At 45.8% G+C, this 27,637-nt stretch overlaps 1 protein-coding gene across 1 annotated transcript in view; it reads right to left on the bottom strand.

The window, feature by feature from the left end:
* LOC124000543 (phospholipid-transporting ATPase IC-like) overlaps positions 1-27,637 on the bottom strand; it is a 70,361-nt gene that overhangs the window by 22,204 nt on the left and 20,520 nt on the right. Inside the window, exons 2-12 of the mRNA XM_046306995.1 lie at positions 26,834-27,002; positions 25,710-25,807; positions 20,216-20,329; positions 15,026-15,124; positions 14,137-14,198; positions 13,527-13,599; positions 13,342-13,412; positions 12,336-12,418; positions 10,896-11,054; positions 10,402-10,490; positions 1,180-1,370 (exon numbers count right to left, since the gene is read on the bottom strand). Of these exons, the coding sequence (XP_046162951.1) occupies positions 1,180-1,370; positions 10,402-10,490; positions 10,896-11,054; positions 12,336-12,418; positions 13,342-13,412; positions 13,527-13,599; positions 14,137-14,198; positions 15,026-15,124; positions 20,216-20,329; positions 25,710-25,807; positions 26,834-26,975 (1,181 nt within the window). The 5' untranslated portion in view covers positions 26,976-27,002. The remainder of the gene's footprint in view (positions 1-1,179; positions 1,371-10,401; positions 10,491-10,895; positions 11,055-12,335; positions 12,419-13,341; positions 13,413-13,526; positions 13,600-14,136; positions 14,199-15,025; positions 15,125-20,215; positions 20,330-25,709; positions 25,808-26,833; positions 27,003-27,637) is intronic.

The raw sequence follows: 27,637 nt of genomic DNA, 5'->3' as shown, positions 1-27,637 counted from the left end.
GGATACTAGGAACTAGGAGATAATACGACCGTTCAGAGGATACTAGGAGATAATACGACCGTTCAGAGGATACTAGGAACTAGGAGATAATACGACTGGGAGATAATACGTTCAGAGGATACTGGGAGGAACTAGAGGATACTGGGAGATAATACGACCGTTCAGAGGATACTAGGAACTAGGAGATAATACGACCGTTCAGAGGATACTAGGAACTAGGAGATAATACGACCGTTCAGAGGATACTGGGAGATAATACGACCGTTCAGAGGATACTAGGAACTAGGAGATAATACGACCGTTCAGAGGATACTAGGAACTAGGAACTAGAGATAATACCGTTCAGAGGATACTAGGAACTAGTTCAGAGGATACTAGGAACTAGGAGATAATACGACCGTTCAGAGGATACTAGGAGATAATACGACCGTTCAGAGGATACTAGGAGATAATACGACCGTTCAGAGGATACTAGGAGATAATACGACCGTTCAGAGGATACTAGGAGATAATACGACCGTTCAGAGGATACTAGGAGATAATACGACCGTTCAGAGGATACTAGGATACTACTAGGAGATAATACGACCGTTCAGGAGATAATACGACCGTTCAGAGGATACTAGGAGATAATACGACCGTTCAGAGGATACTGGGAGATAATACGACCGTTCAGAGGATACTGGGAGATAATACGACCGTTCAGAGGATACTGGGAGATAATACAACCGTTCAGAGGATACTAGGAGATAATACGACCGTTCAGAGGATACTGGGAGATAATACGACCGTTCAGAGGATACTGGGAGATAATACGACCGTTCAGAGGATACTGGGAGATAATACGACCGTTCAGAGGATACTGGGAGATAATACGACCGTTCAGAGGATACTGGGAGATAATACGACCGTTCAGAGGATACTGGGAGATAATACGACCGTTCAGAGGATACTGGGAGATAATACGACCGTTCAGAGGATACTAGGAACTAGGAGATAATACGACCGTTCAGAGGATACTAGGAACTAGGAGATAATACGACCGTTCAGAGGATACTAGGAACTAGGAGATAATACGACCGTTCAGAGGATACTAGGAACTAGGAGATAATACGACCGTTCAGAGGATACTAGGAACTAGGAGATAATACGACCGTTCAGAGGATACTAGGAACTCACCTGACGTAGAGGGAGATGGGAACCATGGTGTTGAGCACGATGATGTACCCCCAGAAGCTGAGGAAACCTCTGTAAGAGGCAGTCTGGTCGTTACCGTCATACAGATACCAGGCCTTGCTGCCTACTTCCTCGTACCAGAAGGTGTTTCCGATGGCCAGGCCAGCACACAACAGGACCAGGATTACAAAGATCTGGAAAGGAGAAGGAATTTAAATCAATAGTTTTCATACTTTCTTACACTGCATCTCTATTTCCACAAGCATTCATCTCATCTCAAGCATGTATTTATTATGGATCCCCATTTAGTTCCTGCCAAGGCAGCAGCTACTCTTCCTGGAGGTTTATTATGGATCCCCATTTAGTTCCTGCCCCATTAGTTCCTGCAAGCTACTCTTCCTGCAGCAGCTACTCTTCCTGGGGGTTTATTATGGATCCCCATTAGTTCCTGCCAAGGCAGCAGCTACTCTTCCTGGGGGTTTATTATGGATCCCCATTAGTTCCTGACAAGGCAGCAGCTACTCTTCCTGGGGGTTTATTATGGATCCCCATTAGTTCCTGCCAAAGCAGCAGCTACTCTTCCTGGAGGTTTATTATGGATCCCCATTTAGTTCCTGCCAAAGCAGCAGCTACTCTTCCTGGGGGTTTATTATGGATCCCCATTAGTTCCTGCCAAGGCAGCAGCTACTCTTCCTGGGGGGATCCCCATTATTATGGATCCCCATTAGTTCCTGCCAAGGCAGCAGCTACTCTTCCTGGGGGTTTTCCTGGGGGTTTATTATGGATCCCCATTAGTTCCTGCCAAGGCAGCAGCTACTCTTCCTGGAGGTTTATTATGGATCCCCATTAGTTTCTGCCAAGGCAGCAGCTACTCTTCCTGGGGGTTTATTATGGATCCCCATTAGTTCCTGCCAAGGCAGCAGCTACTCTTCCTGGGGGTTTATTATGGATCCCCATTAGTTCCTGCCAAGGCAGCAGCTACTCTTCCTGGGGGTTTATTATGGATCCCCATTAGTTCCTGCCAAGGCAGCAGCTATTATGGATCCCCTTCCTGGGGCAGCTACTCTTCCTGGGGGTTTATTATGGATCCCTTCCTGGGGGTTTATTATGGATCCCCATTAGTTCTGCCAAGGCAGCAGCTACTCTTCCTGGGGGTTTATTATGGGGGTTTATCCCCATTAGTTCCCATTAGTTCTTCCTGGGGTTTATTATGGATCCCCAAGGCAGCAGCTACTCTTCCTGGAGGTTTATTATGGATCCCCATTAGTTTCTGCCAAGGCAGCAGCTACCCTTCCTGGGGGTTTATTATGGATCCCCATTAGTTTCTGCCAAGGCAGCAGCTTTTTATTATGGATCCCCATTTTCTGCCAAGGCAGCAGCTACCCTTCCTGGGGGTTTATTATGGATCCCCATTAGTTTCTGCCAAGGCAGCAGCAACTCTTCCTGGGTTCCAGTATTTTTTAAACATTAAAATACATTTGACAGATTTCACAATGCATAAAGTGTGCGCCCTCAGGCCACTACGCTACAAAACAATCCAGGTGTATTTGTCTGTGTGTGTGTGTGTGTGTGTGTGTGTGTGTGTGTGTGTGTGTGTGTGTGTGTGTGTGTGTGTGTGTGTGTGTGTGTGTCTGTGTCTGTGTGTGTGTGTGTGTGTGTGTGTGTGTGTCTTCACAGTCCCCACTGTTCCATAAGGTGTATTTTTACCTGTTTTTGAAATCTGATTCTCCTGCTGCATCAGTTACATGATATGGAATAGAGTTCCATGTAGTCATGGCTCTATGTAGTACTGTGGAATAGAGTTCCATGTAGTCATGGCTCTATGTAGTACTGTGGAATAGAGTTCCATGTAGTCATGGCTCTATGTAGTACTGTGGAATAGAGTTCCATGTAGTCATGGCTCTATGTAGTACTGTGGAATAGAGTTCCATGTAGTCATGGCTCTATGTAGTACTGTGGAATAGAGTTCCATGTAGTCATGGCTCTATGTAGTACTGTGGAATAGAGTTCCATGTAGTCATGGCTCTATGTAGTACTGTGGAATAGAGTTCCATGTAGTCTGTTCTGGATTGGGGACTGTGGAATAGAGTTCCATGTGGTCATGTCTTGTGTCCGAGCTGTGGAATAGAGTTCCATGTAGTCATGGCTTCTTATAAAAACAAGTCGTGATGAAGTCTGTTCCGCTTTGATCCATGAGAGAATTGGGGACTGTGAAGAGACCTCTGGTGGCATGTCTTGTGTCCGAGCTGTTCAGCGCTCAGGTTCAGCTTTCAACATTCAGCGCTCAGATAAAAACAGCGCTCAGAAGTCTCATTCCGCTTTGATCCATGAGAGAATGACATTATCAATGTCAGCGCTCCGCGTACATTCAGCGCTCAGAGTACATTCAGCGCTCAGAGTACATTCAGCGCTCCGAGTACATTCAGCGCTCCGAGTACATTCAGCGCTCCGAGTACATTCAGCGCTCCGAGTACATTCAGCGCTCCGAGTACATTCAGCGCTCCGAGTACATTCAGCGCTCCGAGTACATTCAGCGCTCCGAGTACATTCAGCGCTCCGAGTACATTCAGCGCTCCGAGTACATTCAGCGCTCCGAGTACATTCAGCGCTCCGCGTACATTCAGCGCTACGTGTTCTGGGTCAGTTGTAATTTTCCATAGTCCCTCTGTGGCACTTGACCACACGCCTGGGGAGCAGTCCCGGTGCGACACAACTAGAGCCTGTAGGACCTGCCTTGTTGAGATTGTCGTTAAGGCAGAGCAGCCGCCTCCTCTGCATCGCAGTGTCGCAGCTTCACTACTGCCTGGGGTTCGATCCCAGGCTGTGTCACAACCGGCCTTGACCAGGAGTCCCATATGGTGGCGCACAATTTGCCCAGCGTCGTCCGGGTAAGTTTGGCTGGGGGGGGGGTCTTCCTTGGCTTATCGTGCTCTAGCGACTCCTTGTGGCGGGTAGGGCGCCTGCAGGCTGACTTCGGTCATCAGGTGAACTGTGTTTCCGCCAATACATTGGTGCAGCTGGATTCCGGGTTAAGCGAGCAGGTGTTTAGAAGTGTGGCTTGGCGGGTCATGTTTCAGCATGACTCGTCTTTGCGTCTCTCCCGAGCCCGTTGGGGAGTTGCAGTGATGAGACAAGATTATAAAATCGAGTCCAAAAGGGTGTTTACATTTTTTTTTATAAAAAAAAAAAGGCAGATCTATCCCCATCTTAGCCACTGTTGCTTTTGAGGAGGATGGGCTCATGGTAATGCCTGGAGTGGAATGTATGGAATCAAATATGTCAAACACGTGGTTTCCATGGTTTCCATGGGTTTGATGCCATTCCATTTGCTCCGTTCCAGACATTATTATGAGCCGTCCTCACCTCAGAAACCCGACCACCGGTTTTGACCATAACAGTTTACAATCCAGGGTTACGCCAAGCAGTTTAGTCTCCTCAACTAGCTCAATTTCCACATTATTCATGTCAAGACTTAGTTGAGGTTTAAGGGTTTAGTGAATGATTTGCTCCAAATAAAATGCTTATTAGGTTTTAGAAAATATCTAGGACCAATTGATTTCACCGCCAGGCACTCTAAAAACAGACTGCATCTCATTGTTAAGAGTTACAGTGATTTAACTTGCTGTGGTAGCAGAAGTGGATAGTGTTGAGTCGTCCTCATACATAGAAACACAGGCTTTACTCAGAGCCAGTGGCAGGTGATTAGACAGCTGCCCTGGGGAATTCCTGATTCTACCTGGATTATGTTGGAGAACACCCTCTGTGTTAAGACAGGTAACTCTTCATAATATAGCAGGCGCTGTAAAGTCATGACATATAAGTTCTTTCAGCAGCAGACTATGATAAATGTCAAAAGCCGCACTGAAGTCTAACAAAACAGCCACCAATCTTATCAATTTCTCTCAGCCTATCATCAGTCATTTGTGTAAGTGCGTGTTGAATGCCCTTTCCCTATAAGCGTGCTGAAAGTCTTCACTTATTTACTGTAAAACAGCAGTGTATCTGCATTATAAAAGGTTTACTAAGACCTCCGAGTAGCAACATAACATGTGAAACGCTCGATAATGTATGTGAAGTCAACAGAGGTATATTTTCTGGGTGACCTAAATATTGACTGGTTTTCATCAAGCTGTCCAATCAAGAAGCTTCAAACTGTAACCAGTTCAGTTTGAAATCCCCTGGTTCAGGTTGTCAGTCAACCTACCAGGGGATTTAGAAAACAGCACATTAATGAAATCATCCACATGTATTGATCACATCTTTACTAACGCTGCAGAAATGTCCTCTAAAGCAGTATCCACACCGATCGGATGTATTGATCACAATATGGTAGCCATACAATGAATTCAGGAAGTATTCAGACCCCTTCTATTTTTTCCAAGTTACAGCCTTATTTTAAAATGGATTAAATAAAAACAAATTCCTCAATCTATACACAATACCCCATCATGACAAAGTGAAAATATTTGCAGATTTATATAAAATTAAAATCCAAAATATCTTATTAACATATATATTATTCAGACTTGTTTTTGCTTTGAGACAAAAGAAAATTGAGGTTAGGTGCATCCTGTTCCCATCGATCATCCTTGACATGTTTCTACAACTTGATTGGACTCCACTTGTGGTAAATTCAATTGAAAAAAGGCACACACCAGTCTATATAGGTTCCCAAAGGTGGACTCCTGGAAACCAAGTCATGAGGTCGAAGGTATTGTCCGTAGAGCTCCGAGACAGGATTGCGTCGAGGCACAGAACTGGGGAAGGGTACCAGAAAAATGTCTGCAGCATTGAAGGTCCCCAAGAACACAGTCGCTTCCATCATTATTAAATGGAAGATTGGAAACACCAAGACTCTTCCTAGAGCTGGCCAACCAGCCAAGCGGAGCAATCTGGAGAGAAGGGCATTGGACAGTGAGGTGACCAAGAACCCAATGGTCACTACCAGAGCTCCAGCAGGGACTGAGAGACTAGTCAGGATCGAGGGAAAGATGAACGGAGCAAAGTAGAGAGAGATCCTTGATGAAAACCTGCTCCAGAGCGCTCAGGACCTCAGGACCTTCCAACAGGACAACGATCCTAAACACACAGCCAAGACAACGCAGGTGTGACTTCGGGGACAAGTCTCAATGCCCTTGGATGTCGCAGCCAGAGCCCGATCGAACATCTCTGGAGAAACCTGGAAATAGCTGTGCATCGACGATGCTCCCCATCCAACCTGACAGAGCTTGAGAGGATCTGCAGAGAAGAAACGGAGAACCTCCACAAAATACAGGTGTGCCAAGCTTATAGCTTCATACCATTTTAGAGTAAGGGTAGCCTAGTGGTTAGAGCGTTGGACTAGTAACTGGAAGGTTTCAAGTTCAAATCCCCGAGGTGACAAGGTACAAATCTGTCGTTCTGCCCCTGAACAAGGCAGCTAACCCACTGTTCCTAGACCAGCTAACCCACTGTTCCTAGGCCAGTTAACCCACTGTTGCTAGGCCAGTTAACCCACTGTTGCTAGGCCAGTTAACCCACTGTTGCTAGGCCAGTTAACCCACTGTTGCTAGGCCCCACTGTTAACCAGTTAACCCACTGTTGCTAGGCCAGTTAACCCACTGTTGCTGCTAACCCACTGTTGCTAGCCAGTTAACCCACTGTTGCTAGGCCAGTTAACCCACTGTTGCTAGGCCAGTTAACCCACTGTTGCTAGGCCAGTTAACCCACTGTTGCTAGGCCAGTTAACCCACTGTTGCTAGGCCAGTTAACCCACTGTTGCTAGGCCAGTTAACCCACTGTTGCTAGGCCAGTTAACCCACTGTTGCTAGGCCAGTTAACCCACTGTTGCTAGTTGCCAGTTAACCCACTGTTGCTAGACCAGTTAACCCACTGTTGCTAGACCAGTTAACCCACTGTTGCTAGACCAGTTAACCCACTGTTGCTAGACCAGTTAACCCACTGTTGCTAGACCAGTTAACAGTTAACCCACTGTTGCTAGACCAGTTAACCCACTGTTGCTAGACCAGTTAACCCACTGTTGCCAGTTAACCCACTGTTCCTGCCAGTTAACCCACTGTTCCTAGACCAGTTAACCCACTGTTGCTAGACCAGTTCCTGTGAACCCCACTGTTGCTAGACCAGTTAACCCACTGTTCCTGTGACCAGTTAACCCACTGTTCCTGTGACCAGTTAACCCACTGTTGCTAGACCAGTTAACCCACTGTTCCTGTGACCAGTTAACCCACTGACCAGTTAACCCACCTGTTGTTCCTGTGACCAGTTAACCCACTGACCAGTTAACCCACTGTTCCTGTGACTTAACCCACTGACCAGTTAACCCACTGTTCCTGTGACCAGAACCAGTTAACCCACTGTTCCTAGACCAGTTAACCCACTGTTCCTAGACCAGTTAACCCACTGTTCCTGCCAGTTAACCCACTGTTCCTGACCAGTTAACCCACTGTTCCTGTGACCAGTTAACCCACTGTTCCTGTGACCAGTTAACCCACTGTTCCTGTGACCAGTTAACCCACTGTTCCTGTGACCAGTTAACCCACTGTTCCTGTGACCAGTTAACCCACTGTTCCTGTGACCAGTTAACCCACTGTTCCTGTGAGACCAGTTAACCCACTGTTCCTGTGACCAGTTAACCCCACTGTTCCTAGACCAGTTAACCCCACTTAACCCACTGTTCCTGTGACCAGTTAACCCCACTGTTCCTAGACCAGTTAACCCACTGTTCCTGTGACCAGTTAACCCACTGTTCCCAGTGTGACCAGTTAACCCCACTGTTCCTAGACCAGTTAACCCACTGTTCCTAGACCAGTTAACCCACTGTTCCTGTGACCAGACCAGTTAACCCACTGTTCCTGTGACCAGTTAACCCACTGTTCCTGTGACCAGTTAACCCACTGTTCCTGTGACCAGTTAACCCACTGTTCCTGTGACCAGTTAACCCACTGTTCCTGTGACCAGTTAACCCACTGTTCCTGTGACCAGTTAACCCACTGTTCCTGTGACCAGTTAACCCACTGTTCCTGTGACCAGTTAACCCACTGTTCCTGTGACCAGTTAACCCACTGTTCCTGTGACCAGTTAACCCACTGTTCCTGTGACCAGTTAACCCACTGTTCCTGTTCCTAACCAGTTAACCCACTGACCAGTTAACCCACTGTTCCTGTGACCAGTTAACCCACTGTTCCTGTGACCAGTTAACCCACTGTTCCTGTGACCAGTTAACCCACTGTTCCTGTGACCAGTTAACCCACTGTTCCTGTGACCAGTTAACCCACTGTTCCTGTGACCAGTTAACCCACTGTTCCTGTGACCAGTTAACCCACTGTTCCTGTGACCAGTTAACCCACTGTTCCTGTGACCAGTTAACCCCACTGTTCCTGTGACCAGTTAACCCCACTGTTCCTAGACCAGTTAACCCCACTGTTCCTAGACCAGTTAACCCCACTGTTCCTAGACCAGTTAACCCCACTGTTCCTAGACCAGTTAACCCCACTGTTCCTAGACCAGTTAACCCCACTGTTCCTAGACCAGTTAACCCACTGTTCCTAGACCAGTTAACCCACTGTTCCTGTGACCAGTTAACCCACTGTTCCTGTGACCAGTTAACCCACTGTTCCTGTGACCAGTTAACCCACTGTTCCTGTGACCAGTTAACCCACTGTTCCTGTGACCAGTTAACCCACTGTTCCTGTGACCAGTTAACCCACTGTTCCTGTGACCAGTTAACCCACTGTTCCTGTGACCAGTTAACCCACTGTTCCTGTGACCAGTTAACCCACTGTTCCTGTGACCAGTTAACCCACTGTTCCTGTGACCAGTTAACCCACTGTTCCTGTGACCAGTTAACCCACTGTTCCTGTGACCAGTTAACCCACTGTTGCTAGACCAGTTAACCCACTGTTGCTAGACCAGTTAACCCACTGTTCCTAGACCAGTTAACCCACTGTTCCTAGACCAGTTAACCCCACTATTCCTAGACCAGTTAACCCACTGTTCCTGTGACTTGCCAAGTTAAATAAAAGGTAAAATACATTTTTTTTAAACATACACTATGACTTCCAAAACTCCTGGGACAATACATTTTCTGCAACACGACGACAAACTCAGCGCCACCATAATAGTGATAATCTGAGCAGGGCTTGGGTCATTGATAAGTCATTGTCCAGGAGTCCAGGAGCCAAGATGATCTGGACAAACTCATTCCTGTAGATCATCTTTTGTTTCCAGAAGGTGTCAAAGGTAATTATAAAAGTTATGCAAACAGAGCCACAGTACTCTTTATGCCATACGTGCAATGCCAGTAGCCTGCATTGGTACCAGGCCTGAAATAATCAGCCTCTATTTGGAATCTTTCAGAGCTAGAATCAGTTCTTTAAAATCTATTTGGAATCTTTCAGAGCTAGAATCAGTTCTTTAAAATCTATTTGGAATCTTTCAGAGCTAGAATCAGTTCTTTAAAATCTATTTGGAATCTTTCAGAGCTAGAATCAGTTCTTTAAAATCTATTTGGAATCTTTCAGAGCTAGAATCAGTTCTTTAAAATCTATTTGGAATCTTTCAGAGCTAGAATCAGTTCTTTAAAATCTATTTGGAATCTTTCAGAGCTAGAATCAGTTCTTTAAAATCTATTTGGAATCTTTCAGAGCTAGAATCAGTTCTTTAAAATCTATTTGGAATCTTTCAGAGCTAGAATCAGTTCTTTAAAATCTATTTGGAATCTTTCAGAGCTAGAATCAGTTCTTTAAAATCTATTTTTCAGCAGTTCCGAGCTAGCCCTCACAATGTAATTTGACACCACATGGACTACGACAGCGTTAGCCCCAGGCATCCATCGTAGAATGGTAGAAAGCAGTTTTTAATGCTCTGTACTCGTTCTCCAGGACAGCACAGGAGTTTTGCCCCAGGAACTGAGCTGTTTCTCACCATAGAGCTGTTTGAAGTCAGTGTCCAGTCCGGGATTCCTATCGCTAAGAGGACCCCCCCCCCCCCTCCCGGGACAGATAGTAGTAGTCACAGCAACGGAGGATAACCGTGTCGCGTGAGCCAAAATAAAAAAGTATATCAACCAAACTTAGAGAGAAAACACTGGTCACATATGTAAAAAATAATAATAATAACCCGAGGTTTGTTGTTCAGCGTAAATGGATTTGAAAAGAGACTCCATTTCATAAAGGGTGAAATATTTTTGCGATGGTGTAGTGGATGAGCGAAGGTAATACCACTTACAGTGTACACCATGTAGTTCATCAATTCATCGATTTTAGTCCTCTTGAATCTCGTCTTGCCCCCATTCCTCATGATTTTAGTGTCGGCGCCTACATCAAAACACCAAACAAACAGATGAGTAAGGGTTTGCATATGAGATTAAGTCCAAGACAGCATATTTACATGCCTGCATGTCCATGTTGTTGGTAGGTCTGTATATTGATGATGAACGTGTGTGAGGTATTTACCTGAAAATGATGTCTGTGGCTGTGTCAAATCATGGAGTGGAATGAGTGGAGTGGAGTGGAGTGGAGTGGAGTGGAGTGAGTGAGTGAGTGAGTGAGTGAGTGAGTGAGTGAGTGAGTGAGTGAGTGAGTGAGTGAGTGAGTGAGTGAGTGAGTGAGTGAGTGAGTGAGTGAGTGAGTGAGTGAAGTGGAGTGAATGAGTGGAGTGAATGAGTGGAGTGAATGAGTGTGTATAGCCATTGGTTCTGAAAGGTTATGCAAGGTATTTACCTGCGAAGATGACCAGTCCGTGACACTCGTCAGTGTTTCTGATCCTACATCCTCTCAGCATCATATTGTCCAGATCCAGAGGGAAGCGTTCTTTCCTCCAACGCATCGTCCCCGTGAACTTATCCAGACGGTTGTTAGGCTCCTCACACACTATCACGGCTGTATGAGGAAACAGTGACCCACTATCACGGCTGTATGAGGAAACAGTGACCCACTATCACGGCTGTATGAGGAAACAGTGACCACTATCACGGCTGTATGAGGAAACAGTGACCCACTATCACGGCTGTATGAGGAAACAAGCAAACAGTGACCACACTATCACGGGTGTATGAGGAAACAGTGACCCACTATCACGGCTGTATGAGGAAACAAGCAAACAGTGACCACACTATCACGGCTGTATGAGGAAACAGTGACCCACTATCACGGCTGTATGAGGAAACAAGCAAACAGTGACCACACTATCACGGGTGTATGAGGAAACAGTGACACACTATCACGGCTGTATGAGGAAACAGTGACACACTATCACGGCTGTATGAGGAAACAGTGACACACTATCATGGGTGTATGAGGAAACAGTGACACACTATCATGGGTGTATGAGGAAACAGTGACACACTATCACGGCTGTATGAGGAAACAGTGACCCACTATCACGGCTGTATGAGGAAACAGTGACCCACTATCATGGCTGTATGAGGAAACAGTGACCCACTATCGCGGCTGTATGAGGAAACAGTGACCCACTATCGCGGCTGTATGAGGAAACAGAGACACACTATCGCGGCTGTATGAGGAAGCAAGGGAACAGTGACCACACTATCACGGCTGTATGAGGAAACGAGGGAACAGTGACCACACCATCACGGCTGTATGAGGAAAAGAGGGAACAGTGACCACACTATCACGGCTGTATGAGGGAACAAGGGAACAGTGACCCACTATCACGGCTGTATGAGGAAACAGTGACACACTATCACGGCTGTATGAGGAAACAGTGACCCACTATCACGGCTGTATGAGGAAACAGTGACCCACTATCACGGCTGTATGAGGAAACGAGGGAACAGTGACCCACTATCACGGCTGTATGAGGGAACAAGGGAACAGTGACCACACTATCACGGCTGTATGAGGAAACAGTGACACACTATCACGGCTGTATGAGGAAACAGGGAACAGCGACACACTATCACGGCTATATGAGGAAACAAGGGAACAGCGACCCACTATCACGGCTGTATGAGGATTCTCTCTCCCACTCCCTCTCCAAAATACACACATTTTATACAACATTTTGGTCATTTGCAGATGCTCTTCTCCATAGCGATGTACAGTTAGTGCATTCCTCTTAAGACCCACCACACATATCTAAATAAGGATGTATATAACGTCAATCTGTTAGTTAAGACGGACAGCACAGCAGTATGTTACCGTCAAACTGTGCCAGCTGGCCCTCCTCCTGCAGTCTCTCGTCTGTCACTTTCAGACCCATTTTAAACTTCAGGTTGGTTTCCCTGCAAAACAATCAAATGTACATTGACATTTCAGTAGACTCATTTGTGGACAAATTCAGTATATATATATATATAATTTTAAAAAAAGAAACGTCTGTACATTTTACACAAGGACAATAACCTGAAAATGTGATTAAATTTGATTGAATTAACTGAACCATGCTGGGCTTCTGATAGTATTGTTTGACTAATGAGTTTTCAATCGAATCTCCAGGCTGAAGGAGACTGTGATTATAACAAGTCTCAGCAAACCCTTTTGATCTCACTTCGCCTCTAAAATGTTTGACGTTTACACAAAAGCACGTTCTGTCAATGTAATTTTATCATGTTATCAAGGGGAAGTTCTTGACAAATTAAAATCACACATAAAAAAAGGTTTGAAGACACATGGTCTGCATCCCAAATGGCACCGTGTTCTCTATACAGGATAGTGCACTAAGTTTGACCACGGCCCATAGGGCTCTGGTCTAAAGTAGTGCACTATATAGGGAATAGGGTTCTTTACGGCTCTGGTCTAAAGTAGTGCACTATATAGGGAATAGGGTTCCATAGGGCTCTGGTCTAAAGTAGTGCACTATATAGGGAATAGGGTTCTATAGGGCTCTGGTCTAAAGTAGTGCACTATATAGGGAATAGGGTTCTATAGGGCTCTGGTCTAAAGTAGTGCACTATATAGGGAATAGGGTTCTTTAGGGCTCTGGTCTAAAGTAGTGCACTATATAGGGAATAGGGTTCTATAGGGCTCTGGTCTAAAGTAGTGCACTATATAGGGAATAGGGTTCTTTAGGGCTCTGATCTAAAGTAGTGCACTATATAGGGAATAGGGAGCCATAGGGCTCTGGTCTAAAGTAGTGCACTATATAGGGAAAAGGGAGCCATTTGGGACCAGCCCATAATTGAACGTTCATTGGAGAACATCTTACCCATCGAGCTCGGCGGTTTCAACATAACAAAGACTGTTGGGGTTTGAACTGGACAACAACAGAATGTCGGCCTAAATGAAGAAAATCAAATCAAATCAAAATCAAATAACCAAATCAAAATATTGTAACTGAATTATATAATGGCTAGTTGGGTTTTTAGTCAAAGAACAAATAAGTGACATTACCGGGATGTGATCATTTTTCTTCAAACGAACCACATCACCGACATGAATATTCATCCACTTCGACCCTTGAAACCTGGTTTGGAAAAAAAGTTTGTTTCATTCAGCTATTCAGATTCGTTGCAGGTCATGTTCAAAACATGACACTTGTCTTGATGCATAACACAGAGAAATACAACAAAAACTATTCAAGATATTATAAAAGGGTACGCTGCTGCACCAAGGAGCTCCACACCCACACATAGAAAATATAAACAGTATTGTGTAATAATATACATTCATACCATACACCTAGATATACAACTGTTCTCTCTGCTACCGCATGAGAAGTGGTACCGGAGTGCCAAGTCTAGGACAAAAAGGCTTCTCAACAGTTTTTACCCCCAAGCCATAAGACTCCTGAACCAGGTAATCAAATGGATACCCAGACTATTTGCATTGTGTAACCCTAACCCTAATGACCTGGATGTAACTCCGTGATCCTTCCTTAAAAGCACTTCAAGTACCGCCCAGTTGACTACTTTAAAATAGTGTAAACCTTCAATGGAGCTGCCCCCTTGATTAAAACTAGTTATTATCGAAGGAGTGATTCTCTGTGGTTCCTAGTCATTACCTGCCATCCAGGAGAACTTCACACTTCCTATTATTGATCTCGTTGTCCATCCTGTGGCGGGCCTGTTAGAGAGGAAAGAGAAAACACCAGGCAGGGGTTCAGCACTAAGATTAAAAATGGACCACAATGTTCTCTTCATTAAATGGAGTGCGCTGCATATGCCATCAATGAAAAGGAGGCCTATTTCTTGGTCTGTCTCTCATCTGTAGGAACAACATGGTTGGATGAACAGAGTCTGTAGGAACGACATGGTTGGATGAAGTTAACAGAGTCTGTAGGAACGACATGGTTGGATGAAGAGAGTCTGTAGGAACGACATGGTTGGATGAAGTTAACAGAGTCTGTAGGAACGACATGGTTGGATGAAGTTAACAGAGTCTGTAGGAACGACATGGTTGGATGAAGTTAACAGAGTCTGTAGGAACGACATGGTTGGATGAACAGAGTCTGTAGGAACGACATGGTTGGATGAACAGAGTCTGTAGGAACGACATGGTTGGATGAACAGAGTCTGTAGGAACGACATGGTTGGATGAACAGAGTCTGTAGGAACGACATGGTTGGATGAACAGAGTCTGTAGGAACGACATGGTTGGATGAACAGAGTCTGTAGGAACGACATGGTTGGATGAAGTTAACAGAGTCTGTAGGAACGACATGGTTGGATGAAGTTAACAGAGTCTAGGCAAGAGGCAAAAATGTCCCGATTTTCCACTGTTTTTTACCTCCCCCTTTTTGTATACTTGCAGAGAACTTCTCGCCAATGCTTTTACATCAATCTTGTGTTTTTTTTAATCCATGATGGGAAGTGTTAACAAATGCATACTTTGGGAGACAAGGGTGGAGAATTGAGATGCAGCCAGCGAAGGAGGAGGTCGGAGTCACTCACCAGATCGTCCACCAGGTCTTTGATGGCTGTGATTCCCAGCACCAGAACTAAAGGCACTAAGGTGGTGTACCAAGGCAACGTGGTGATCTCAGGAATTATCTGATGAATAAAAACATGTGTATTAATATCACAATCTATTCCTTTATCCGACACATTAGAACGTTTAAAGGCAGCGTGTCGACTGCAGGAATAATCTAGAACACTACATTTACTACTCAGACCAGGGTCCTGTATCACACTACATTACTACTCAGACCAGGGTCCTGTAGAACACTACATTACTACTCAGACCAGGGTCCTGTAGAACACTACATTACTACTCAGACCAGGGTCCTGTATAACACTACATTACTACTCAGACCAGGGTCCTGTAGAACAATACATTACTACTCAGACCAGGGTCCTGTATCACACCACTACATTACTACTCAGACCAGGGTCCTGTATAACACTACATTACTACTCAGACCAGGGTCCTGTATAACAACACTACATTACTACTCAGACCAGGGTCCTGTATAACACTACATTACTACTCAGACCAGGGTCCTGCATAATAACACTACATTACTACTCAGACCAGGGTCCTGTATCACACCACTACATTACTACTCAGACCAGGGTCCTGTTTAACACTACATTACTACTCAGACCAGGGTCCTGTATCACAACACTACATTACTACTCAGACCAGGGTCCTGTATCACAACACTACATTACTACTCAGACCAGGGTCCTGTATCACACTACATTACCACTCAGACCAGGGTCCTGTATTATAAACTGGGTGGTTCGAGCCCTGAATGCTGATTGGCTGACAGCCGTGGTATATCAGACCGTACACCATGGGTATGACAAAAACATTTATTTGTACTGCTCTCTACGTTGGTAACCAGTTTATAATAGTAATAAGGCACCTCAGGGGTTTGAGTTGCGTCGTGTCTAAGAACAGCCCTTAGCCGTGGTATATTGGCCATATACCACACCCCCTTCGAGCCTTATTGCTTAAAAATAACACTTCATCACCACGGTCATGTACGTTGAACACGAGAAATTATATTACAGGGTCAGTAGCAGTACCATATTTACAAAGTGCAGGGATAGTGGAGCGATAGAAGTAGATATGGATAGGGGTAAGCTTCTCTTCCCCAGTGATGTACCGGGCTGTCAGCACATCCAATCCCCTGGGTCGGTGGCTCACTAAACATGAGAACATCCCTGGTCATCCCTACTGCCTCTGACCTGGAGGACTCACTAAACAGAGAACATCTCTGGGCGTCCCTACTGCCTCGGATCTGGAGGACTCACTAAACAGAGAACATCCCTGGTCATCCCTACTTCTCTGATCTGGAGGACTCACTGAACAGAGAACATCCCTGGTCGTCCCTACTGCCTCTGATCTGGAGGACTCACTAAACAGAGAACATCCCTGGTCGTCCCTACTGCCTCTGATCTGGAGGACTCACTAAACAGAGAACATCCCTGGTCATCTACTGCCTCTGATCTGGAGGACTCGCTAAACAGAGAACATCCCTGGTCATCTACTGTCTCTGATCTGGAGGACTCACTAAATACACATGCGTTGTTTGTAGATTATGTCTGAGTGTTGGAAGGTGCCCCTGTCTGTCTGTAAATAAAATAATTAATTGGTGCCGTCTGGTTTGTTTAATAAGGAATGTGATATTACTTTTTATACTTAAGTATATTATAGCAATTACATTTACATTTGATACTTAAGTATATTTAAAACCAAATACTTGTAGACTTTTACTCAAGTAGTGTTGTACTGGGTGACTCACTTTTACTTGAGTCATTTTCTATTAAGGCATCTTTGCTTTTACTCAAGTATGACAATTGGGGGCCTCCCCAGTGGTCTAAGGCACTGCATCGCAGTGGTAGAGTTGTCACTACAGACACAGGTCGAACCCGGGCTGTGTCGCCGCCAGCCGCGACCGGGAGACGCATGAGGCGGTGCAGAATTGGCCCAGCGTCGTCCGGGTCAGGGGAGGGTTTGGCCGGCCGGGACTGTCCTTGTACCATCGCCACGACCGGGAGACGCATAAGGCGGTGCAGAATTGGCCCAGCGTCGTCCGGGTCAGGGGAGGGTTTGGCCGGCCGGGACTGTCCTTGTACCATCGCCACGACCGGGAGACGCATGAGGCGGTGCAGAATTGGCCCAGCGTCGTCCGGGTCAGGGGAGGGTTTGGCCGGCCGGGACTGTCCTTGTACCATTGCGCTCTAGCGACTCCTTATGGCATGCTGATTTCAGTCGCCAGCTGTACAGTGTTACCGTGTTAAGCAGCATGTCAAGAAACGGTACAGCTTGGCGGGTTCGTGCTTCAGAGAAGCATCCATCCGGTTGCCTAGTTACATTATCTTTACCTACATGTACATATTACCTGGTACCCCTGCAACGACTCAGTACTGCAACGACTCAGTACTGGTACTCCCTGAAAAAGCCATGTTATTACCTGGTACTTCATGTATATAGCCATGTTATTACCTGGTACTTCCTGTATATAGCCATGTTATTACCTGGTACTCCCTGTATATAGCCATGTTATTACCTGGTACTCCCTGTATATAGCCATGTTATTACATGGTACTCCCTGTATATAGCCATGTTATTACCTGGTACTCCCTGTATATAGCCATGTTATTACCTGGTACTCCCTGTATATAGCCATGTTATTACCTGGTACTCCCTGTATATAGCCATGTTATTACCTGGTACTCCCTGTATATAGCCATGTTATTACCTGGTACTCCTTGTATATAGCCATGTTATTACCTGGTACTCCCTGTATATAGCCATGTTATTACCTGGTACTCCCTGTATATAGCCATGTTATTACCTGGTACTCCCTGTATATAGCCATGTTATTACCTGGTACTCCCTGTATATAGCCATGTTATTACCTGGTACTCCCTGTACATAGCCATGTTATTACCTGGTACTTCCTGTATATAGCCATGTTATTACCTGGTACTTCCTGTGTTAAGCCATGTTATTACCTGGTACTTCCTGTGTAAAGCCATGTTATTAGCTTGGAACTTCCTGTGTTAAGCCATGTTATTACCTGGTACTTCCAGCGTAAAGCCATGTTATTACCTGGTACTTCCTGTGTAAAGCCATGTTATTACCTGGTACTTCCTGTTTTAAGCCATGTTATTACCTGGTACTTCCTATGTTAAGCCATGTTATTGTTATTCACTGGCCGGCCGCCCAACAACCTGCCCGCTCGACCCTATCCCCTCCTCTCTTCTCCAGACCATTTCCGGAGACCTTCTCCCTTACCTCACCTCGCTCATCAACTTATCCCTGACCGCTGGCTACGTCCCTTCCGTCTTCAAGAGAGCGAGAGTTGCACCCCTTCTGAAAAAACCTACACTCGATCCCTCCGATGTTAACAACTACAGACCAGTATCCCTTCTTTCTTTTCTCTCCAAAACTCTTGAACGTGCCGTCCTTGGTCAGCTCTCCCGCTATCTCTCTCAGAATGACCTTCTTGATCCAAATCAGTCAGGTTTCAAGACTAGTCATTCAACTGAGACTGCTCTTCTCTGTATCACGGAGGCGCTCCGCACCGCTAAAGCTAACACTCTCTCCTCTGCTCTCATCCTTCTAGACCTATCGGCTGCCTTCGATACTGTGAACCATCAGATCCTCCTCTCCACCCTCTCCGAGTTGGGCATCTCTGGCGCGGCCCACGCTTGGATTGCGTCCTACCTGACAGGTCGCTCCTACCAGGTGGCGTGGCGAGAATCTGTCTCCTCACCACGCGCTCTCACCACTGGTGTCCCCAGGGCTCTGTTCTAGGCCCTCTCCTATTCTCGCTATACACCAAGTCACTTGGCTCTGTCATAACCTCACATGGTCTCTCCTATCATTGCTATGCAGACGACACACAATTAATCTTCTCCTTTCCCCCTTCTGATGACCAGGTGGCGAATCGCATCTCTGCATGTCTGGCAGACATATCAGTGTGGATGACGGATCACCACCTCAAGCTGAACTTCGGCAAGACGGAGCTGCTCTTCCTCCCGGGGAAGGACTGCCCGTTCCATGATCTCGCCATCACGGTTGACAACTCCATTGTGTCCTCCTCCCAGAGCGCTAAGAACCTTGGCGTGATCCTGGACAACACCCTGTCGTTCTCAACTAACATCAAGACGGTGGCACGTTCCTGTAGGTTCATGCTCTACAACATCCGCAGAGTACGACCCTGCCTCACACAGGAAGCGGCGCAGGTCCTAATCCAGGCACTTGTCATCTCCCGTCTGGATTACTGCAACTCGCTGTTGGCTGGGCTCCCTGCCTGTGCCATTAAACCCCTACAACTCATCCAGAACGCCGCAGCCCGTCTAGTGTTCAACCTTCCCAAGTTCTCTCACGTCACCCCGCTCCTCCGCTCTCTCCACTGGCTTCCAGTTGAAGCTCGCATCCGCTACAAGACCATGGTGCTTGCCTACGGAGCTGTGAGGGGAACGGCACCTCAGTACCTCCAGGCTCTGATCAGGCCCTACACCCAAATAAGGGCACTGCGTTCATCCACCTCTGGCCTGCTCGTCTCCCTACCACTGAGGAAGTACAGTTCCCGCTCAGCCCAGTCAAAACTGTTCGCTGCTCTGGCTCCCCAATGGTGGAACAAACTCCCTCACGACGCCAGGACAGCGGAGTCAATCACCACCTTCCGGAGACACCTGAAACCCCACCTCTTTAAGGAATACATAGGATAGGGTAAAGTAATCCTTCTCACCCCCCCCCCCCTTAAAATATTTAGATGCACTATTGTAAAGTGGCTGTTCCACTGGATGTCATAAGGTGAATGCACCAATTTGTAAGTCGCTCTGGATAAGAGCGTCTGCTAAATGACTTAAATGTAAATGTAAATGTATTTATTCCTCGTGTCACTATTTCTATTTATTTATTATTTAAATCTCATCTTTAACTCTGCATTGTTGAAAAAGGACCCGTAAGTAAGCATTTCACCCGTTAGTCGACACCTGTTCTTTACAAAAACCGCTGACAATAGTATTGATTTTGATTCCCTCCGTACTGTAGCACAAACTGGGATGTCTGACAGAACACTGCTACAAGTGGAACCTCACCGTCGAGCACTTGAAGATTCTTAGAATCCGTTAGTATAGAAAGTCGGATGGAACACAAGCCGGCTTCAGCAGACTTACCTGTAAGATGAGCAGGGCCAGGAAGTAAAGGTTAGCAGCTCGTTTGAACTGCTCAAACAGATTCAGTGGGATGAACGTCAAGGCGTTATATTTGTATGTCTTGATTCCATTCCCCTAGGGAACAAAAAAAACAATTGGTAAGAAGGTGAACTGAAGAAATAAGGACAGGTACATAAACATGGTTAAGATCACACAGGGAGAAATCCTCCACTTTAAAATGTCCATACAGAGACGTGAGGCTCCTATAAATACAAATCACTGTTTTTAACAAAGGTTTCTGGGAAGACACAACTGGGCTTTACGGATACAGAGTGGTTTAGACTATTATGGCCGTTAACAGTAGGGAGACTTTAGGGAAGAACTACTTCCTCAGAAGGTCCTTTGGTTCCTAGTTCAGTGTGAACACATTGTCTGTGTATGTGGGATATTCTCTCATTTTGGTCTAGGGTGGAACAGTTCTCTCTCTCGCTCTCTCTCTCTCTCTCCCTCCGTGTCACACGAGGAGTAACTTTGTGCTAATTTTCATTAACAACAAACAGCAGCCACAATCCTGAGGAGGGGGGGGGGATGATTAGACAAAAATATCTGTTTCACCCCAGTCCCAAATGACAACCTACAGTTGAAGTAAGACATACACCTTAGCCAAATACATTTCAACTCAGTTTTTCACAATTCCTGACATATAATCACAGTAAAAATTCCCTGTTTTAGGTCAGTTAGGATCACCACTTTATTTTCAGAATGTGAAATGTCAGAATGGTAGTAGGGAGAATGATTTATTTATTTGATTTATTTCATCACATTCCCAGTGAGTCAGAAGTTTACATACACTCAATTAGTATTTGGTAGCATTGCCTTTACATTGTTTAACTTGGGTCAAATGTTTCCTTCCACAAGCTTCCCACAATAAGTTGGGTGAATTTTGGCCCATTCCTCCTGACTGAGCTGGTGTAACTGAGTCAGGTTTGTAGGCCTCCTTGCTCACACACGCTTTCTCAGTTCTGCCCACAAATTTTCTATAGGATTGAGGTTAGGGCTTTGTGATGGCCACTCCAATACCTTGACTTTGTTGTCCTTAAGCCATCATACTTTTGTACCTGTTTCCTCCAACATCTTCACAAGGTCCTTTGCTGTTGTTCTGGGATTGATTTGCACTTATCGCACCAAAGTACGTTCATCTCTAGGATACAGAACACGTCTCCTTCCTGAGCGGTATGACGGTTGCGTGGTCCCATGGTGTTTATACTTGCGTACTATTGTTTGTACAGATGAACGTGGTTCCCGCAGGCGTTTGGAAATTGCTCCCAAGGATGAACCAGACTTGTGGAGGTCTACATTTTTTAGCTGATTTCTTTTGATTTTCCCATGATGTCAAGTAAAGAGGCACTGGGTTTGAAGGTAGGCCTTGAAATACATCCACAGGTACACCTCCAATTGACTCAGATGATGTCAATTAGCCTATCAGAAGCTTCTAAAGCCATTACATCATTTTCTGGAATTTCCCAAGCTGTTTAAAAGGCACAGTCAACTTAGTGTATGTAAACTTCTGACCCACTGGAATTGTGAAACAGTGAAATAATCTGTCTGTAAACAATTGTTGAAAAAATTACTTGTGTCATGCACAAAGTAGATGTCCTAACCGACTTGCCAAAACTATAGTTTGTTAACAAGAAATTTGTGGAGTTGTTGAAAAACGAGTTTTAATGACTCCAGCCTAAGTGTATGTAAACTTCCGACTTCAACTGTATGTCCTATAAAGGGGTCTACATTGGACCAGGACTCAAAAGTAGTGCAGGTATACAGGGTAAGAGAGTACCATTTGGAATGCAGAATAAGTCTAGGACACCCAAAGGACGAGACATGGCTACCCAGGCAATTTGCATTGCCCCCCCCCCTCTTCTACACTGATGCTACTCTCTGTTATTATCTATGCATAGTCACTTAAATAACTGTACATAGGCATGCACGAGAGCACCAGCTGTTCCGGATGGATGTGTGGTAACGCGCTCAGTAGCCGATGTGAAGATAACCCTATAGTGGTGTGGGGGCTGTGCTTTGGCGAAGTGGGTGGGGTTATATCCTGCCTGTTTGGCCCTGTCCGGGGGTATCATAGGATGGGGCCACAGTGTCTGGAGTATTTCTCCCGTCTGATCAGGTGTCCTGTGTGAATTTGAGTATTTTCTCTAATTCTCTCTGTCTTTCTTCTTCTCTCGGAGGACCTGAGCCCTAGGACCACGCCTCAGGACTACCTGGCATGAGGACTCCTTGCTGTCCCCAGTCCACCTGGCCGTGCTGCTGCTCCAGTTTCAACTGTTTGCCTGTGGCTATGGAACCCTGACCTGTTCACCGGACGTGCTACCTGTCCCAGACCTGCTGTTTTCAACTCTCTAGAGACAGCAGGAGAGGTAGAGATACTCTCAATGATCGGCTAAGAAAAGCCAACTGACATTTACTCCTGAGGTGCTGACTTGCTGCATCCTCGACAACCACTGTGATTATTATTATTTTACCCTGCTGGTCATTTATGAACGTTTGAACATCTTGGCCATGTTCTGTTATAATCTCCACCTGGCACAGCCAGAAGAGGACTGGCCACCCCTCATAGCCCGGTTTCTTCCTAGGTTGTGGCCTTTCTAGGGAGTTTTTCCTAGCCACCGTGCTTCTACACCTGCATTGCTTGCTGTTTTAGGCTGGGTTTCTGTACAGCACTTTGATATATCTGCTGATGTATATAAATACATTTGATCAAAACCTTTAAAAACAGGTTAACATTCACAAAGCCGCTGGGCCAGACGGATTACGTGTACTAAACTGTTCCGGACTGTTCCGGACATCCTAGACACACTCCAATTCGCATACCGCCCCAACATAGACAGATGACACAATCTCAATCGCACTCCACACATGAAGTGCTTTGAAAGCCTGGTCATGGTTCACATCAACACCATTATCCCAGAACACCTAGACCCACTCCAATTTGCATACCGCCCAAACATATCCACAGATAATGCAACCTCTATCGCACTCCACACTGCCCTTTCTCACCTGGACAAAAGGAACACCTATGTGAGAATGCTGTTCATTGACTACAAGCTCAGCGTTCAACACCATAGTGCCCTCAAAGCTCATCACTAAGCTAAGGATCCTGGGACTAAACACCTCCCTCTGCAACTGGATCCTGGACTTCCTAACGAGCCTCCACATTGACTCTGTACCGTAACACCCTGTATATAGCCTCCACACTGACTCTGTACCGGTACCCCCCTGTATATAGCCTCCACATTGACTCTGTACCGTAACACCCTGTATATAGTCTCCACACTGACTCTGTACCGGTACCCCCCTGTATATAGCCTCCACATTGACTCTAACGGTACCCGCCTGAATACAGCCTTGAAATTGTTATTCAACTGCTGCTCTTTAATTATTTGTTACTTTTATTTGTTACTTTTTTTGTTGTTGTAATTTCTTAAAACCGCATTGTTGGTTAATAAAGGGCTCGTAAGTAAACATTTCACTGAAAAGTCTACACCTGTTGAATTCGGCGCATGTGATAAATAAAATGTGATTTGATTTTACACCAGTGTAAAGGTCAAGTGGACTTTATAAGAGTAGTCTTAAAAGGAATAACAGCAGCAGCTAGGTGAAGTACCATTATGGATAAGAGTGTGGTTTAGGAGTGGTACTGTAATGTGTAGTGGCTTTAGCCCAGACTCTCTGCTCTTTATTTAACCAGGGAAAGCAGCACATTTAGTTACACACAGAACACCCTACACTTGTTCTGTCCATTCCTTTAAAGAATTACTAACAGAAGAAAGAGGGAGGTTGGTTTTTAGGCGAGTGTCTACTGTGTACAAGGAATTTCCCAGTGTCGTAATCCCAATACCTTACGGCAGGCAGAGCACAACCACGGATCACGGAAAAACAAATGAATAGCTGCAAACAAAAGCTGAGCTATTTTCAGATGTCAGAGAAGACTTAGTCATAGTTTGACATCTGTACTTTGTGCCACCAATGTGCCTGCAGTTAGCAATCCAACGAGGCTTTTTTTTTTTTTAAATAGACAACTGAATGAGATTCATATCACCTCATTTTCATAATGGTAGCCTTGATTTCAGGATAACTCTCTGATGATCGACACTGAGGAGTGTGGTAACATGAGATTATTCTAATGGTGACTAACAAGTAAATGAACACTAAAGATAATAAGTTATATCGCCACAGATGGGGAAAGAGAGCCAACTACAGACTAACCACAAGTCCTGTTCTGTCAGTCACTGGTAAATACCTATATATATATATATATATATATTATTTTCAGCCCAGAGTGTATTTTATGGAGCTTTAATAATGCAAAGTGTTCAGGCCAATCTGACAGACACATCAGCACAGGAAGAAGGAAGTAGGGACAACCAGAAAGGATCAAATAAAATAACATACTTCCTTATTGTCCATGATGCACTGGATCTACTACTGCGTCAACGATGACAACATTGGAGAGTACGTAATAGTATGCAAACAGAAAAAAAATCTCAACAAAGCACTGGCCTTTTATCTCCTACCGTACTCAAATATGGGCTTGTTTAAGGGACGACACTGTGCTCCCCCTAAGCACATTACAGCGATCGGTTTCTACCGGTTTCTACCGGTTTCTATCGGTTTCTACCGACCTCTACGTTTACCCTTTATTGTCATGCTCCTGCCAGCAACTGGCATTACTCCTAAACAAATATATACCGGTTTCATTAGTCAATACTTTGCTTTACTCAGTCAGAGGCTGGTGTTCATGAGGGTTCATGAGGCTGGTGTTCATGAGGGTTCATGAGGCTGGTGTTCATGAGGGTTCATGAGGCTGGTGTTCATGAGGGTTCATGAGGCTGGTGTTCATGAGGGTTCATGAGGCTGGTATTCATGAGGGTTCATGAGGCTGGTGTTCATGAGGGTTCATGAGGCTGTGGTTCATGAGGCTGGTGTTCATGAGGCTGGTGTTCGCTAAGGATCACGAGGCTGGCGTTCATGAGGTTTCATGAGGCTGGTGTTCATGAAGGATCACGAGGCTGGTGTTCATGAGGCTGGTGTTCATGAGGCTGGTGTTCATGAGGCTGGTGTTCATGAGGCTGGTGTTCATGAGGCTGGTGTTCATGAGGCTGGTGTTCATGAGGCTGGTGTTCACTAAGGATCACGAGGATGGCGTTCATGAGGCTGGCGTTCATGAGGGTTCATGAGGCTGGTGTTCATGAGGGTTCATGAGGCTGGTGTTCATGAGGCTGGTGTTCATGAGGCTGGTGTTCATGAGGCTGGTGTTCATGAGGCCATGCAACTATAAACGGTTTTAAACCCTTTTACAATTGGGAATCTAAAACATGCATTTCTTATTGGACAAGTCCAGGTACACATTTCCTGTTTTTGTCCATTGCCTTCGTGTGGTGCCTAACGAACAAGACCTAGGCTTGAACCAGCAGTTCTAGGTGGAACTGGGAGAGAGGGAACTTACTGCATATTTACTCTTCTTGAGACACAAGAAGTATTTTTTCTGAAACTCTGGCAGGTTACAGAAGGCCCTGTCGTTTGCTTTGACTCTCCAACCAGACTCTGGAAACAAAAGGGCAGACCGTCAAGACTCTGGAAACAAAAGGGCAGACCGTCAAGACTCTGGAAACAAAAGGGCAGACCGTCAAGACTCTGGAAACAAAAGGGCAGACCGTCAAGACTCTGGAAACAAAAGGGCAGACCGTCAAGACTCTGGAAACAAAAGGGCAGACCGTCAAGACTCTGGAAACAAAAGGGCAGACCGTCAAGACTCTGGAAACAAAAGGGCAGACCGTCAAGACTCTGGAAACAAAAGGGCAGACCGTCAAGACTCTGGAAACAAAAGGGCAGACCGTCAAGACTCTGGAAACAAAAGGGCAGACCGTCAAGACTCTGGAAACAAAAGGGCAGACCGTCAAGACTCTGGAAACAAAAGGGCAGACCGTCAAGACTCTGGAAACAAAAGGGCAGACCGTCAAGACTCTGGAAACAAAAGGGCAGACCGTCAAGACTCTGGAAACAAAAGGGCAGACCGTCAAGACTCTGGAAACAAAAGGGCAGACCGTCAAGACTCTGGAAACAAAAGGGCAGACCGTCAAGACTCTGGAAACAAAAGGGCAGACCGTCAAGACTCTGGAAACAAAAGGGCAGACCGTCAAGACTCTGGAAACAAAAGGGCAGACCGTCAAGACTCTGGAAACAAAAGGGCAGACCGTCAAGACTCTGGAAACAAAAGGGCAGACCGTCAAGACTCTGGAAACAAAAGGGCAGACCGTCAAGACTCTGGAAACAAAAGGGCAGACCGTCAAGACTCTGGAAACAAAAGGGCAGACCGTCAAGACTCTGGAAACAAAAGGGCAGACCGTCAAGACTCTGGAAACAAAAGGGCAGACCGTCAAGACTCTGGAAACAAAAGGGCAGACCGTCAAGACTCTGGACACCAAAAGGGCAGACAGAACATGGCAGCTGAATGGTGAAACTGGTACATTTCCAAATTAATCAAAAGGTGGTATTACCATTATTAAGGGTGGTTTCTCAGATGATTGTCTAATGGATGAGGTGTGTGTGTGTCTGCTCCCAGTCTCTTACCGGTGCTCTTGGCCTCTTCGACCTGTGGCCGCTCTTCGTCTGAGCCGGGGTCCAACTCATCATCCGTCTCGTCATCACTATATGGCATGACCTCATCGTCAGGCCCAAGTGACCCCTGGGAGTCTGCTCGCTCCCGACTCATAGTGGAGAAACGTCTGGAGGTCGCTCACTGGGGGGTGAGGGAGGGGGATAGGGGGTTGAGGGAACAGGAGAGAAAGGGAAGGGTGGAAAAGAGGAGAGAGAGAGAAAGGGGAGGGTGGAAAAGAGGAGAGAGAGAGAAAGGGGAGGGTGGAAAAAAGGAGAGAGTTTTCACCGAGGAGTATTTTGAAATAGCCACAGATTCCTGCAAATGATTTTGCCAACTCATTCTTCCAAAGCAAAACCGGTTTCACATTCACAAAGCATGTCAGAGGACTTGATGTGCACTAAACAGTCAAGTCCACTTAGATTTCAGTCTTTGACAAGGAAAGGAAACTAAAGCACTCGTGTCATACACAAGATAACATGTTTGTGTCATACTTGATACACAAAATAGCCAATAGTATGTGGACACTCTTCCATATTAGTGGATTCGGCTATTCCAGGAGTTGACAGGAGTATAAAATGGAGTACACAGCCATGCATTGGCAAACACTGGCGGCAGAATGGCCTGTACACTGGCGGCAGAATGGCCTGTACACTGGCGGCAGAATGGCCTGTACACTGGCGGCAGAATGGCCTGTACACTGGCGGCAGAATGGCCTGTACACTGGCGGCAGAATGGCCTGTACACTGGCGGCAGAATGGCCTGTACACTGGCAGCAG

Source organism: Oncorhynchus gorbuscha, linkage group LG16 (genome assembly GCF_021184085.1).
Source record: "Oncorhynchus gorbuscha isolate QuinsamMale2020 ecotype Even-year linkage group LG16, OgorEven_v1.0, whole genome shotgun sequence".
NCBI classification, from domain to species: domain Eukaryota; kingdom Metazoa; phylum Chordata; class Actinopteri; order Salmoniformes; family Salmonidae; genus Oncorhynchus; species Oncorhynchus gorbuscha.
This window is presented reverse-complemented; position numbering and strand designations above follow the sequence as displayed.